At 40.9% G+C, this 13,420-nt stretch overlaps 1 protein-coding gene across 1 annotated transcript in view; it reads left to right on the top strand.

Moving 5' to 3' along the window:
• The window catches only part of LOC145434994 (microfibril-associated glycoprotein 4-like), a 61,441-nt gene extending 58,192 nt beyond the window's left edge, over positions 1–3,249 (top strand). The window contains exons 4-5 of the mRNA XM_080312240.1: positions 1,723–1,819; positions 2,438–3,249. Of these exons, the coding sequence (XP_080168366.1) occupies positions 1,723–1,819; positions 2,438–2,750 (410 nt within the window). The 3' untranslated portion in view covers positions 2,751–3,249. The remainder of the gene's footprint in view (positions 1–1,722; positions 1,820–2,437) is intronic.
• Positions 3,250–13,420: the final 10,171 nt, after the last annotated feature.

Below are 13,420 nucleotides of genomic sequence, written 5' to 3'. Positions count from 1 at the left end.
GGGATAATGATATGTAGCCTAAGAAGGGCGTGTCACGATTTTTAACGGATGAACAGTAAGTAGGCGCGTTTAAGTTTCAGAACGGGTTGGCAGGTCTACGATATGGTGCAATGTATTTCTCCAATATACGCGGCTTGCAAATTCTCATGTTCCACGCAGAGGTTTCGCGGACACCTTGCGGAGTTTGTTTGTTTTATTGAACACTTTTGGCGCTTATCGCCTGATCTTGTTATTTGCGCCATGATGATTAATGTCGTAATGTTCATTCATCATCTGTCATCTCTCGCTTGCATGCGTCATCGGCAGTGTCTTTTGCTGCCGATTTTCGAAGCTCGATTTCACATTACCAATCTGGGCTTCTCGCACGACACGCGGGGAGGTCAGCGATGAGGAGCTCATATAAACCTCCAACACATGGAAGCTTGACCGAGACGTGACTCGAACCAACAATCATTGGTGTCGTGGCGGTATCGCTTAGCACACTGCACCACTCGCTTCTCCTCGCGAATATCGAGTTGATACACATAATGTTACATCATGGTCCAGTAATATTGGAAGGCGATTAGTATACAATATAGCAGTGGTCGGGAACCTTTTTCGGCTGAAGAGCCATTTTAGCCCTATCTTTTCCATTTTAACTCCCAAAGAGCCATACATGTCCATCAATTGTTACGTCACAATTGAAAATTCGTGACGTCATAGTAGTAATAATTCGAACTCACTACATGGGATTCGTCTTGGGCGCCATATTTTCTCTGTAAAAACTCGTATCAATATTTTCATCATTTCAAAATACCACAAAACTGCGATACAATTAAAAGATAGGAAGGTGTCGAAACGACTTGGAGTAGTCTTTGAAATCGTATGATATTAATCATCCTGTGATAGCGCAATTCATCGTAAATATAGCTCAGAGTTTATCTTAAATGATATAAATCTAATATAACTATAACACTGATTCCAAAAATAAATACTGCTCGACTTCTCAATTCGGCGGTAACATAAACGTTGCACCATACACGCCATTTCAAGGGCATGCAGTACTAAAAAGCTACTTGTCAATTTGGACGTGGATAGCGAAGCACTGTTTGTAATTTGGATTTGTAATTAGAATGTCGCTTCCAAGGCAGTTATTTCTTAGCGTAGATCAGGAATACCATGTGCATTTGAAAACTAGATTGTCATATAGGCGTTCCCATGTCTGCTATTCTCTTGATCAACCAACGTATTGTGCAATCCAAGTTTACGCAGCACGCGATGCCGGATACATCGAATTCGCGAGGGATATTGGTCGTCAGCGCTACAGTAACTTAACGTTGAGAATTTTGTAAAGGGGTCCGAGACCTCAACCGTGAACACGACACTGTCTTGACCTCTCAAATACATGTTTATGCTACCATGAGAATAATTATTCTGGCCGGTAAGGAAATTTACTAACAGGCTGCTGCAATATCGATAAAATTAAGTACAAAATCGAAAATATGTCAAAGAGCCATATCATATACCCAAAAGAGCCATATATGGCTCGCGAGCCATAGGTTCCCGACCACTGCAATATAGCATGCTAAGGATTCGGTTTATTATATGAACTGAGGTGAACAACGTGTTTGTAAAAGTTGCAATGGTGTACCATTCCAAAAAAGGTTGTAGAGTAAAGTACTGGCCTTAAGTAATCGTTCTTCTAACAAAGCAAAACGAATGCAAAATAATTGCTACATGCAGGGTTGGAAGCAATTCATCAACTGACGAAAACTGGCGAATACAAGCTCCGAATCGATATGACGGAGATAAACGGCACTCGGATGCATGCAGCGTATAGGTTTGTCTTTTCCTCGATCTTCGCACAGTACCTCGAATCATAATGTGTCACCACGATTGGTTTTGAGAAAATATAGTGTACGACAGCATTGTGTACTTCGTGACGGCTACTTAACAAGTTAAAATTTACAGTATATGTAAAACCAGGAATAACTAACAGAAAAGTGTTCATATGATCACATGTAGGGTTGCATTTTTTCAAAGCCATTACGTCACGGATATTCAATTGTGGCGTTATAATGGATTGAAAATTGAAAATATAGGGTAAATATATGTCCTTTGACGAAATATCTACGTACTATAGCTGTTGAACCGACTATTTTGAGGTTTCCGCCCATCCCATATCGTATACGTCGGCTATATCACGTGGTAATTATCTGTAGGTAAGGACTGCGTTTAAAACACTGTTTAAAACATGTTTTAAGCTATCATTTGTTTTAAAACAATTACATGTCATTGCTCTCCTTGCAGTTGCAGATTATTAACATAACACAGCATTATGGAATAATGATTTGACCATTGTCCTCCACGCAAATTCGTTGGTAATGATCTGGCTCCTTTTATTTATTTCATGACGCAATTTAATCATTCATTTCAATCGATTCAACCTCATATTTAGCACGTTTTCTGTGGGGCCCGCATCGGATAAATACCGTTTGTCTGCCGGTGGGTTTTCTGGGGACGTAGCTGATACATTCGTCAGGATTCATTCCGAAAGACAATTCAGCACAAAAGATGCGGATCACGACGACTCTACGGGGAATTGCGCGCAATCTCACAAAGGTGGTTGGTGGTATGCCGCGTGTCACACCTCCAATCTGAATAGGCTATATGGAACAAGAGGATATGTCGGAATAGCTTGGTACGTTGAAGCCACAAACGCGTGGATGAATATGCGTTTTACTGAGATGAAGATTGCGAAAAGGAGCTGAAGGCACGTGCTCGAACGCTCGGCATTGGCCATGGGACAGAAATTATCAATTTGATATGCTCATCTGATGCTTTTTATATCACATATTCATGACTATATCCGGCACTTTCTGTTGTTTATGTGTCACTATGCCAAGAAATATCGCCTTGCGTACCAAAGCGTTCAGTTGTCAGTTTCGCAAAGCATAAACGCGGGGATTGATGCAAGAGAATACTGTGATATATTAGCCTGAACGATGTTGTCAGATTCTTACCAATCCTGTTCTTGAGTTGGAAACTAAAAATCAGCTTGAAATAAGTTGCTGATTCGAAAAAGCTGTCTCGCTAAAAGAAGATCACAATTCCAAACTTAGATATGGTATAGTGGTTCTTTAACCCTTCCCCTGCTCTCTCGACTTGGAATTCACTCACCACTTCTCTCACGACAAAAGCGTCTAGCTCCCCTGTGTAAATAATCATTTTTATGCTAAGCTTGCCAGTCCCCATTTTCTCCTACGTAAAATAAAATGACTTAAGTCACGCATCCGCAAGAAACTCACACGTATGCATTCATATACAAACCGTTATCTGGGCTCCTCATCGCTGATCCCGCTGTACTAACAGTGCCTTGTAAAGCCCAGAAACACAGTGAGCCACGCTGCAAAAAATCGGCTTCCGAGACCCGAAGTTGAATGCATGGGAAAGTGCGATGAACTGTAAAGAGTGAAATGAAAAGTGAACGATTGCGAAGCAATTGAAGAACGATGCAAAAAGAAAAAGTCGAAGATACTGAAAAAGACAATGTCATTGAACTGTACAATATCCATGCCGTGGTGCACAAGGCCTAAAAAGGCTATAAGCGCCACTGAAATGCCTTGAATTATTAATAATAACATACAAAGCGTAAATGAGTTAAATGCCGTAATGCGCATTCATGATAGAACCCTATTGTGAAAGTAGCATATGGGCTCAGCAAATCATACAGTCAGTTGTAAAGCACCTCTACTTTGTCTGATTAATCTGGTAGCTTTTTACATTACATTTCCTCCATAGAATGCGAGACTAGACGCTCGGGCTTCGTTTCAGCGCCGACCAATACCGTGCTACGATCCCACAATACGCCAAGACGTATGAAGTTTAGGCTAAAATGTGGCGAACCGTGCTGCTAACATGATCGGCGACCCTAGGCCGAAAAGGAACTGCGCCTGTTGGTCGATACCTTCTTTCTCTCTCCCTCCCTCCCTCCCTCCCTCCCTGTCTCTCTCGCTCTCTCCCCTCTCTCCCTCTCTCTCTCCCTCCCTCCCCCTCTCAATATATAAGTCCAAGTGTTCATAGGCAACTGAATGACCCAGCGCCGAATAGCCCCAATTCTTGCAAAGTGAGTACCTCATAGGAAAAACGTTGCAACCCATGTAGGTTTTTAGAGTTTGCTTTGTACATGCGAGTGATTTTAATTATTTTTTGACTATAGCGACAGACGGTCGGTCCCGAAAAACAACTCGAAACAAAGTTTGTTTGTCTGTTTATTTCACGAACAACAGTGGTGCTTATCGCCTATTAAGGTCATGTGAACCACGACAATGATTTCGTAACGTTCGGACTCTTTGCCTTAGTAATGTTTCGGACGACTTCCTCACTCACGCGCTCCCAACATCAGTCTCTCTCTCTTTCATGCACCCAGACTTGCTCTTTGCTGCCGACTTCTTACAGGCCCATCATCATTCTGGGCTTTTTGAGACATTGTTATGGCTATGGCAGTGACTGCGCCACTCGCTTTCTCGCGAAACAAAGTAAATGATTGCAATCTGCCTTGTTACTATAAGTGGGCATTTCATGTTTCTTCAAGGTGTTCAATAAATTCGGAGTAATATTTCCAGACGCGAACGCATCCTTGGCTACGTTTCTTGGTCTTTTCAAAAGGAATATTCCAGATATACACTCTTAGAAATATTCGTATATTTACCCAAATTATACCGGTAAATTTGTCCCGTCAGTTATATTAACGGTAAATGCCCGTTAAATTAATATACGGGCACGTCAAAAGTAAATTTAGTTGTTTTTAGAGGGTAAAAAAATTACAGATTGAATTCGTAGAAGCAATTTACGGGATAACCAGTATTTCAGATTTACTTTTGGATTTGTAAAAGCAATTTACTGGATAATAAGTATTCCGGATTTACTTTTGCATTCGTAAAAGCGATTTACTGGATAATCATTATTTGCAACATTGCTATTGAACTCACAATTCGATCATTTTACACGCTTACGGTCTTATGGACATATATAATATATATATATGATTTTCGTAATTACATCATGTTTCAATCATCAACCAAATTACGACATCGATGGCCGTGCTGATTGCTAATCGGTGAATGGTATCCGAACATTTGCGCATTGCAGATACCATCGTTTATATCGCTTTATAAATAGTATCCTTTGAGACATCAAGGTCTAGCAATAGTAGCATGGCAAGCGAATTTGGTATGTTATGTAGTTTTACTGCAGGTATGATATTTTGTGTAATTATCTGTTGGACCAGTTCTGCCACCATTGTAGACTCCTTAACGCATGTATGATGCAAACTATATATCGAAACACTGGAGCTGGTGTTTAGCCGCCATGCTCCTTTGCCATTGAGACGAGAGTAGTAGACGTCCTTTACCTTTTTCCTGCGAATGGCCTTGTGAATTGTTTGATCATGAATTCGTAGCTGCTCGAGCGAACAGTACATTGTGACGTCTTACATATTCCAGACATAGTGGCGTCAGACATATCTGAGCCTGAGCACGTGCGGCTGAATGTTCCGAGACAGATATTATATCGACGCGATGTTTTCGTATTGGATAATAACAAGATGCGTTGCTGTAAGATATTGAGGGTTTCGAAGCCACAGCTTAACTCTAGCTTTAGAATATTGCAGGTGTTGATAGCAGATATTGTAGGTATAGCAGTATCCGAGCTCAAATCTGGCAAGTTATTCTCAGTCCTGTTTCTGAAGACGTATGTATTTTCGTTACAGTTTAATGGTGAACAGAAGCTATGGCTTATAAAAATGTATTACATTTTCTGACATTGAACTACACGAAAATGGAAGCGTTATGGCATTATGAATCATGACGTCGGATGCTTATGTGATAGAAGGGGATCTTTTCGCCTCTCGCTTCTAGCACGATGCCGTGCGAAACACATTGGACGTGCGATGCAAAGGAGTATTGCCAGAAAAGTTTGCAATCACGCTGGAAAAGATGATTCAGGTACGAAGTCCTAGGCCAAACTCAACTTGCGTCGCTGGCCAGATTCAAACTTTCAAACCGCTCGCGGGCCGGATCAGTCAAATCATTCCAAAATGTTACGGTACATCAAAACGCCCGACCTTACTTTTCGCTTGAATAGTTTATTATCAATCCTGTATTCATTTTGGTATATTACATAACATTCACGATCATATCATATGGATATATTCTAGCAGCACCTTTACTCGCAAACAACGGAAGTTTGGAAAAAATTCAAAGATTGATCGTTTGAATTCAACCGCTTAAACACTGACTCTAACCACGGAATAAGCTGACATATTTGTATGCTCCCTTTATATTCTCCATGCGACCTGCATATAACAGTTTTTTTTTCACTTCACGAATAACTACTTTCTGGCTCATTTCTTCATAAAAATATGAACTCAGTGTGCACTTTTTGGAGTTTTTGGAATTGGATGTCAGTATCACCAACTTGTTCCTGATGACGACTAGAGTAAAACCATAACACCACTGTCGGATAATTATATTACGGTCTATGATCTTGACATTTGTGGCCTTGCGGGAAGCATTTCTTACAATAATATCTCAAGATTTGTTAGAAAATGTGCTGGGTAATACAGGGGTTTTTCAAACTACTCAGAATTGCTTCGCAGGCCGCATGCAGCCTGCTGGCCTTATGTTCGACATCGCTATCCTAGGCCATCATTATTTGAGAAATTGACAAGAATATGAAAAGTCGCAGTATGTCATACTATAGCGTCTCAAAGTTTCCAAATTGTAACGGTGTTGATGACAGCATAATCTTTGTTCAGATTATAGAAGAACCTACAAAAGAGCATGGCCCAAAGTACAGTCCTTCAACTGCTGCTGAAGTTTTGATGAAGCCCTCTTCATTCAGGCAGTTGCTGACCGATGATCTCCACAAGAAAGACTGGATTTCCGTCACTATCCACACTTACTTTTTTTTTACGTGTTCCCGCACCAAATAAACCTGATTCAAATTTACTGGTCTCAGGAACGTAAAACTGCTGCAAGGGACCAGACGAGTATATTGATATTACAGCAGATTTCTGTTACCTTAGGTTACGGAAATGATCCGTAAAATTTCCTACGGTCAGCATATGTAAAATCATATTACGGGGAGAGTTATTTCGAATTTACTGGTCTCATCAGCGTAAAACTGCTGCACTGGACTAGACCAGTAACTTGGTATTACAGCCTTTTTTCCGTTACATCAAGTAACGGGAGTATTCCGTAAAAATTTTAACAGTCAGTATTTGTAAAAATAAATTACGGTCAATAATATTTACGGGAAAATATTTTTCAAATTTACTGGTCTCAGAGTCGTAAAACTGCTGCCAGGACCAGACCAGTAATTTGGCATCGAATATTTTTAACAGTGTAGCTGTCGAAGGGTACTCCGTGTATCAACAGTAATCCGCCCACTGGGCGTTTCCCACTGTATCTAGGCTACTCATCTTGTTGGGTTTTCAACTATCTTGTTTTGATCTAATACCGCATTGTCTTATCATTTGGTTATAAGGTACACCGATCAATTGGTTTGTTTGTTTGAGGTATTCATGGTGTTTGTCGACACTATGGTCATTTACACCAGGCCAATTTCCTCATGTTTTTCCGTAACTGCCGACTTGTAGCACGCCCCACTTCTAGGCTTTTATAAGACACCGCATACACGGATGCTATGGCGAGGACGATCCTAGATAAACCTACAACACTTAGGTATGAATTCTGAAGTCAATCCATTGGTGTTGCAGCTGTGGATTATACCACTATGCTATCTCGCCACATCGATCAATTTGTACTTTCAAGCAATATAATCACACTACTTCGGTATCGCGAATATTTACATCAGGTAATTTATAGTACTTTGCAGCGCTGACAGTTGAAGGAAAGATCGCGCACCACGTACTGGTGTGGTCTGGTGGGCGAAGACCCCAGAAATTTGGTTGAATGCCCTCCGCGGCAGTGGTTCCCAACCTTTTTGTCTTCATTCCCCACTTCACATTTATTACGAGCCTTCATTCCACACCAGGACCGTAACAGCAACTTGTCAGCCCCGCTCAAAAACGTAGATCTTGGACCCCCAGAGCCCCCTCAACCCCGCTGAGCCCGTACGCTTTTTCCCTGCAACTTATCAGCTACATTGGGTCCAATGTTTACTGTTTAGTGCGTCGCTTTATTTCGACTAAACGCGCGAAGCGCGAAAACTTTATATAATTCGTGTTTGAATCGACCAAAATGTTCGGGAATTGCATATATTTTGCTATCAATTTTTTATCCCCTCTCTGCTCACGTAATCAGATTTACCGGTAGAGCTGAGTGACGTAGTGTGTTGGAAAAGGAAGGACCCCTAAATATATGAATTGAACATCTTCGGGCGGACCCGTTGGTATATTGACTTCGTGACCTCCTATATCTGCCTCTGCCATGTCAAAAGATATGGAAATCGCCAAAACTAAAAGGCACACACGATTTCAAATTGGTATTGCTTTACTGGCAAATAATATTTCCCTGCGGCATGGCATTTGTCCTGTGCGGTTCAGATCGCCAGGACAGGAACATTCAGCGTCAGCCATTTAGCCAATTAAACATATATGCATATTGTATAATAAATGTATATATATCGAAGTTTTCGGTCACCACAAGGCATTCCTTCTCGGCCAAGGTCTTCTCGCTGCTGATCGGTCTGGCACACTTCTCGGAGTTGCATGTTTCATGGCCTATAACTTCATATGCCTTGGTGCGTGTGGCATAACTTGAAGCAAATACTTTAATTTATATTATTTCACGAAATAATTTTAGGCCCCTTCGAGATCGCTCCCGACCCAATTGGAGGGTTTGGGGTGCGGCAGTTACGGCCCTGTTCCAAACTACCCAGCACTTTTGTCATCACAGAGCAGCTATATGCTGGTTTGACTACACAAGACACACAACCACACTATTACGCAAGACAATCGCCTACAACTGCAACATAAAACGTATGGTGAACAGATACCAGTAAAGCTCAAAATTTCGCGAAAGCGTTATTTCACGTCTAACTAATCGTGCTGGATGCGTTTGTAACGCCATGATTGGCCACCCAGAGTTAAAAATGACGTTTCATGAACAACACACGCAATATAATTTTCGATACATACATTCCGGAGCAGTTAACTGGTAACGGTAATTGCGCATGTGTGTCCATGAATATGTAGACTGTCATGTACATAGTTTTGAACAAATGCATCTATTCCCCACCAGAAACCATTGAATTCCCCACCAGTGAGGAATTCCCCACCGTTTGGAAACCACTGCTCTACGGGGAGGGGGCTGACGAAGTCCTGTGTAGGTCCTGTATATATGTTGTAAAGAGAAATAATATGTGTAACAATGTATCCGGATGTAGGCCTATATATACCTTGACGTATGTACTATTGTCATTCAAACTGAATGACTGGATGAAAGTTGTTTAATATCAATATTTCAAATCATTGCACGACATATTTTCTAGGGATGGTGTGAACGCGAGGTTCACGTTCGCGTTCTGTGTGTGAACCTCGGGAAATTTGAGGCTCGGGTTCACAACAGAACCTTGGTAGGTTCTGCACTGTGAAACTTTTTCATATATTGCAATTTTCACTTCGTTATAACATCTTTGGTTCAAATTTATTGACTTTCAACTGCGGGCCACTCTATGCATGGAGCTAGCAGCATAAACATTCAACACTAAACGAGCATGCCCTTGACAATCTCCAAAAATTTACTTGTTTGCTCGAAATATCCAGCTTTCCGTTTGTGCATATTTAGTGTCTCTGTGCTGTGAGCTTGACCCGCAATCACATGACATTAAGAGCGAAATACACTGTATTTTGTCAGCGAATGATCCTTATTCAACCAATCAATGAGATTGATATCGTCTTCTGATGTAAAAATCTAGTAGGCGTACGGGGTCAATCTTGACTACATACGTATACTGTATCATAAATACCAAATCCGTGCGACTGGGGTATTGGCTATACTGCTGTATAACTTGTTAATGGGGTAATATCGGTAGCAAGTATAGAAACTCATTTTACACTCTTCTCAATATCCATGTGGCAATACTCAGACGCCGAATACATTGTCCGATCAGGTCGAAATTGTTGGCAAAGCGACGCAAGATACTGATTTTATGGGATTATTATATCATTTGATTGCCTCAGTTGATACATTTGGCGACGTTTAAAACGTCAATATGTCCTCAAGTACTGAGCTATTATGTGGCCCCGAGTCGTCGCTCGGTATCGTGTACAGTAGATTAATATAGGCAATCACTTAATTGAAATATGGGGTTGAAATTAGCAATATGACGTCACGTGACGTCATGAGGTTCATCAAAAAGGTTCACGTTCACACGAACCTGAACCTTTCAGAGGTTCACACCATCCCTAATATTTTCCGATTCTATTGCAATATTCACCGTACAGTGTCGTTCCTAAAAAGTCGATTGATCGTTGTGGTGCTGAAGATGTTCGGGGATGAAAAAGTTACTTGCTGATGGCAGATGCAATGAACACTTTCAAAACTTTCAATATATTGAGGGATCTGTATGCCTGTTGAACACTATCCCGTAGACCAAGAAGGTCATAATTGAGATGACAGCACCATTTTGCTGTAGCCTATTCATAACTCATTTAAATTGTTATGAAAGTCGTACACCAAAAATAATACTATATAACAGCGAGGATTAATTATGGGAGAGTATAGAATTCTTAAAAGTGACCAGGATGTGATTTTGATACAGGATCTTCCAAACCAGTGGTTCTTAACCTTGCCCCCAGGTTTAATTGTCCATGGGCGCCTAAATGACTGACAAAGGCGAGTTCAACGCAAGTTTAAGTTCATCTAGTTCTTTTGTTAGCTCATTTCGTATTCCTAATCTACTTTTCAGAGTTCTACATGTTTGATTGTAGATCACTTTGACTACTTCTTCATTTTGTTCCATCTGGTTTTCTTGATCTAATTTTTTCCTGTGTTGTATCATTTTCTGTTTATATATTGCGAGTATTATTCTAGCTTGTTCTTTCTTGGTTTCGGTGTCTTCGTTCTTTATGACATTCTCTTCTTTCAATTCGATTGGACAGTGGCGGCTCGTGACAATATCGGGTGGTGGGTAGGGCTGGGCAAAATCGAGTACCTGAGTGATTTGATTCTGAATCACGTAATTTGCTTCGAGTCGAGTCGAGTAATCGAGTACCACTCATTATGACGTCATAAAAGAATGTGATATGTAAAAGTTCAAATATGTACCTTTTATGCGACCACAAAGAATATAATGCCTGTTATCCATCACACTAAAGAAATTTGGTATTTTTTCGACCATACTGATTTCATTGCACTTGGTGGCACTGTTGTGGGATGATCATGACATGTAACGTTCGTAGCTTTGCACTATATGTTTTGAATGCTACGATGCGGCCAATCAAGGTTTTAAGGCTTCAACAGTGAAAATTAGTATTGAAACTATAACTCTCGTTGATAAATGAACTTTCAGTGGCGAGGAGCGTATCATTTCAGTACTCGAAAAAATCGTCTTTTACTACTCGACTCGAATCATTAAAATTATTACTCGATTCAGATTCGAGTACTCGAATCATTGTGCCCAGCCCTAGTGGTGGGGCAAGGGCTGCAAGCGACTTTTTATCAAGATGACGTCACAATGGCGTTTTCCAACGTAAACAAGTAACTTAATGATGGTACGGTAACATGAATTTCCCGGCAACAGTGATTTTAACGTATGTGCCACGAGAGGTCCGCTGGTGAGCTGTGACTTGAAGTGTGGTAACTGCGTAAACGGCGTACGGAACAAAGATTCAACACGGCTCATGTTCGCATTAGACCTGACTAATTATCTGCAGAAATGGAAATGACTATAACTCGAGAGATAGCGTAAGCCTAGTTGCAAAGGTCAACGAATTCGGACAGATACGCAATTGTTATCTCATAGATTGGGCCTGTCCTATTGAATCCAAAACATCATTCTAAAGAAATAAGAATAGCAGCCTCGGAAATTTGGTCTCGGTAGTCGGTACAGCATAAGAGATTTTGGCCTTGAAACTGGAGACTGTAACACGACACATACGTTTTTATTACTGTCTTATAGGTCTGCTGCGAAATCGCCTTTGGAAAATATATTACCGAATAAATACGTGGATGAAAGCCTTAAACTTGGTACACTGTTACATGACATTATCGAGAAGTGGCCTCATGGCCCTTTTCGGTATGGTACACTGTCAAAATTAATGCGAACAGACCAACACCGAATTTTGCGTAAATTTTACTGAGGAATAGGCTGATCAAATGATCAGCTGTTAGCCGCCATCGAAAACGAAATACGGTACCTATCGCGCTTGACAGGGGGTTGTAAGCAAATGGCTTGAAGGCCACAATTTCACGGTGAAATTGACATTGGAGAATATAATATCAAAGTAAATATTTGAATGCAAACTGAGAATGATATCATCATCTCAGTTAACGTTACCGCAGATACACCGGCTTTTGCGTGAAATCCGCAATGTGTTGTAGGCTAAAGTGTCAGATCGGAGCACATCTTTACCATACTCGACCTTGATAACGAAATTACTGCCGTAATCATTGAGTGTCAACCTTGAGACTTGGCACAGCGTTCGATACTAAAATCAAGACATACCTTACAAAAGCTTATGACGGATCTAGGTAAGGAGCATCGTTAAAATCAATAGAGACCAATACCGGCTTTGCGTATAATCTGTTAGCGATAAATGACGAGTCAGCTCTCACTCGAATTAGGAAACGAAATTACCAGTAACACAGTTCAGTGACAAACTTAAAACTTGGTACAGCGTTCGATACTAACATTAAGACTTACCGTGCCAAATGTCATAACCGATCTCAGTATTGAACACCGTCAAAACCAATGGATACCAATACCGGCTTTTGAGTAAAATCTGTTTGCGATACATGACGGATCAGCACACACTCAACTTCAGAAACGGAATTACTACCCTAAACTTTAAGTAGAAACCCTGAAACTTGGGGCAGTGTTAAATACCACCATCACGACATGACATAACAAGTTTCAAGAGTTTTCATGGTGTGAAACCCCATTAAAATCGACCTATACCAGCAAAGGTCGACTAAACGCATATGCCGGTAACAGAGTTCAGCTATAGATACGATTGTTACATCACACCTTAAGGGCACAGAGCTATCGTGCCCCGGTTGCTCGGTAATTTTATGAATAGGAGAGAGTAAATCACCGTTTCTTTATTGTGCGCGGCTTTGAGAGAATAGACAGTGAAAGCTTGTTATGAGCGCTACCGGGGCAAGCCCCGGCCAGGCATTCGCAAAGCGAAAACACAGAAGAGAATTCGATTTTTGCAGAGACTTCGCTATATATGGGCATTTACAAGCGAAAG

Source organism: Botryllus schlosseri, chromosome 3 (genome assembly GCF_051294905.1).
Source record: "Botryllus schlosseri isolate E-star chromosome 3, Bs_hap1, whole genome shotgun sequence".
In the NCBI taxonomy this organism is placed as follows: Eukaryota; Metazoa; Chordata; class Ascidiacea; order Stolidobranchia; family Styelidae; genus Botryllus; species Botryllus schlosseri.
The sequence above is the reverse complement of the archived record's forward strand: the minus strand, read 5'-3'. Positions and strand labels throughout refer to the sequence as shown.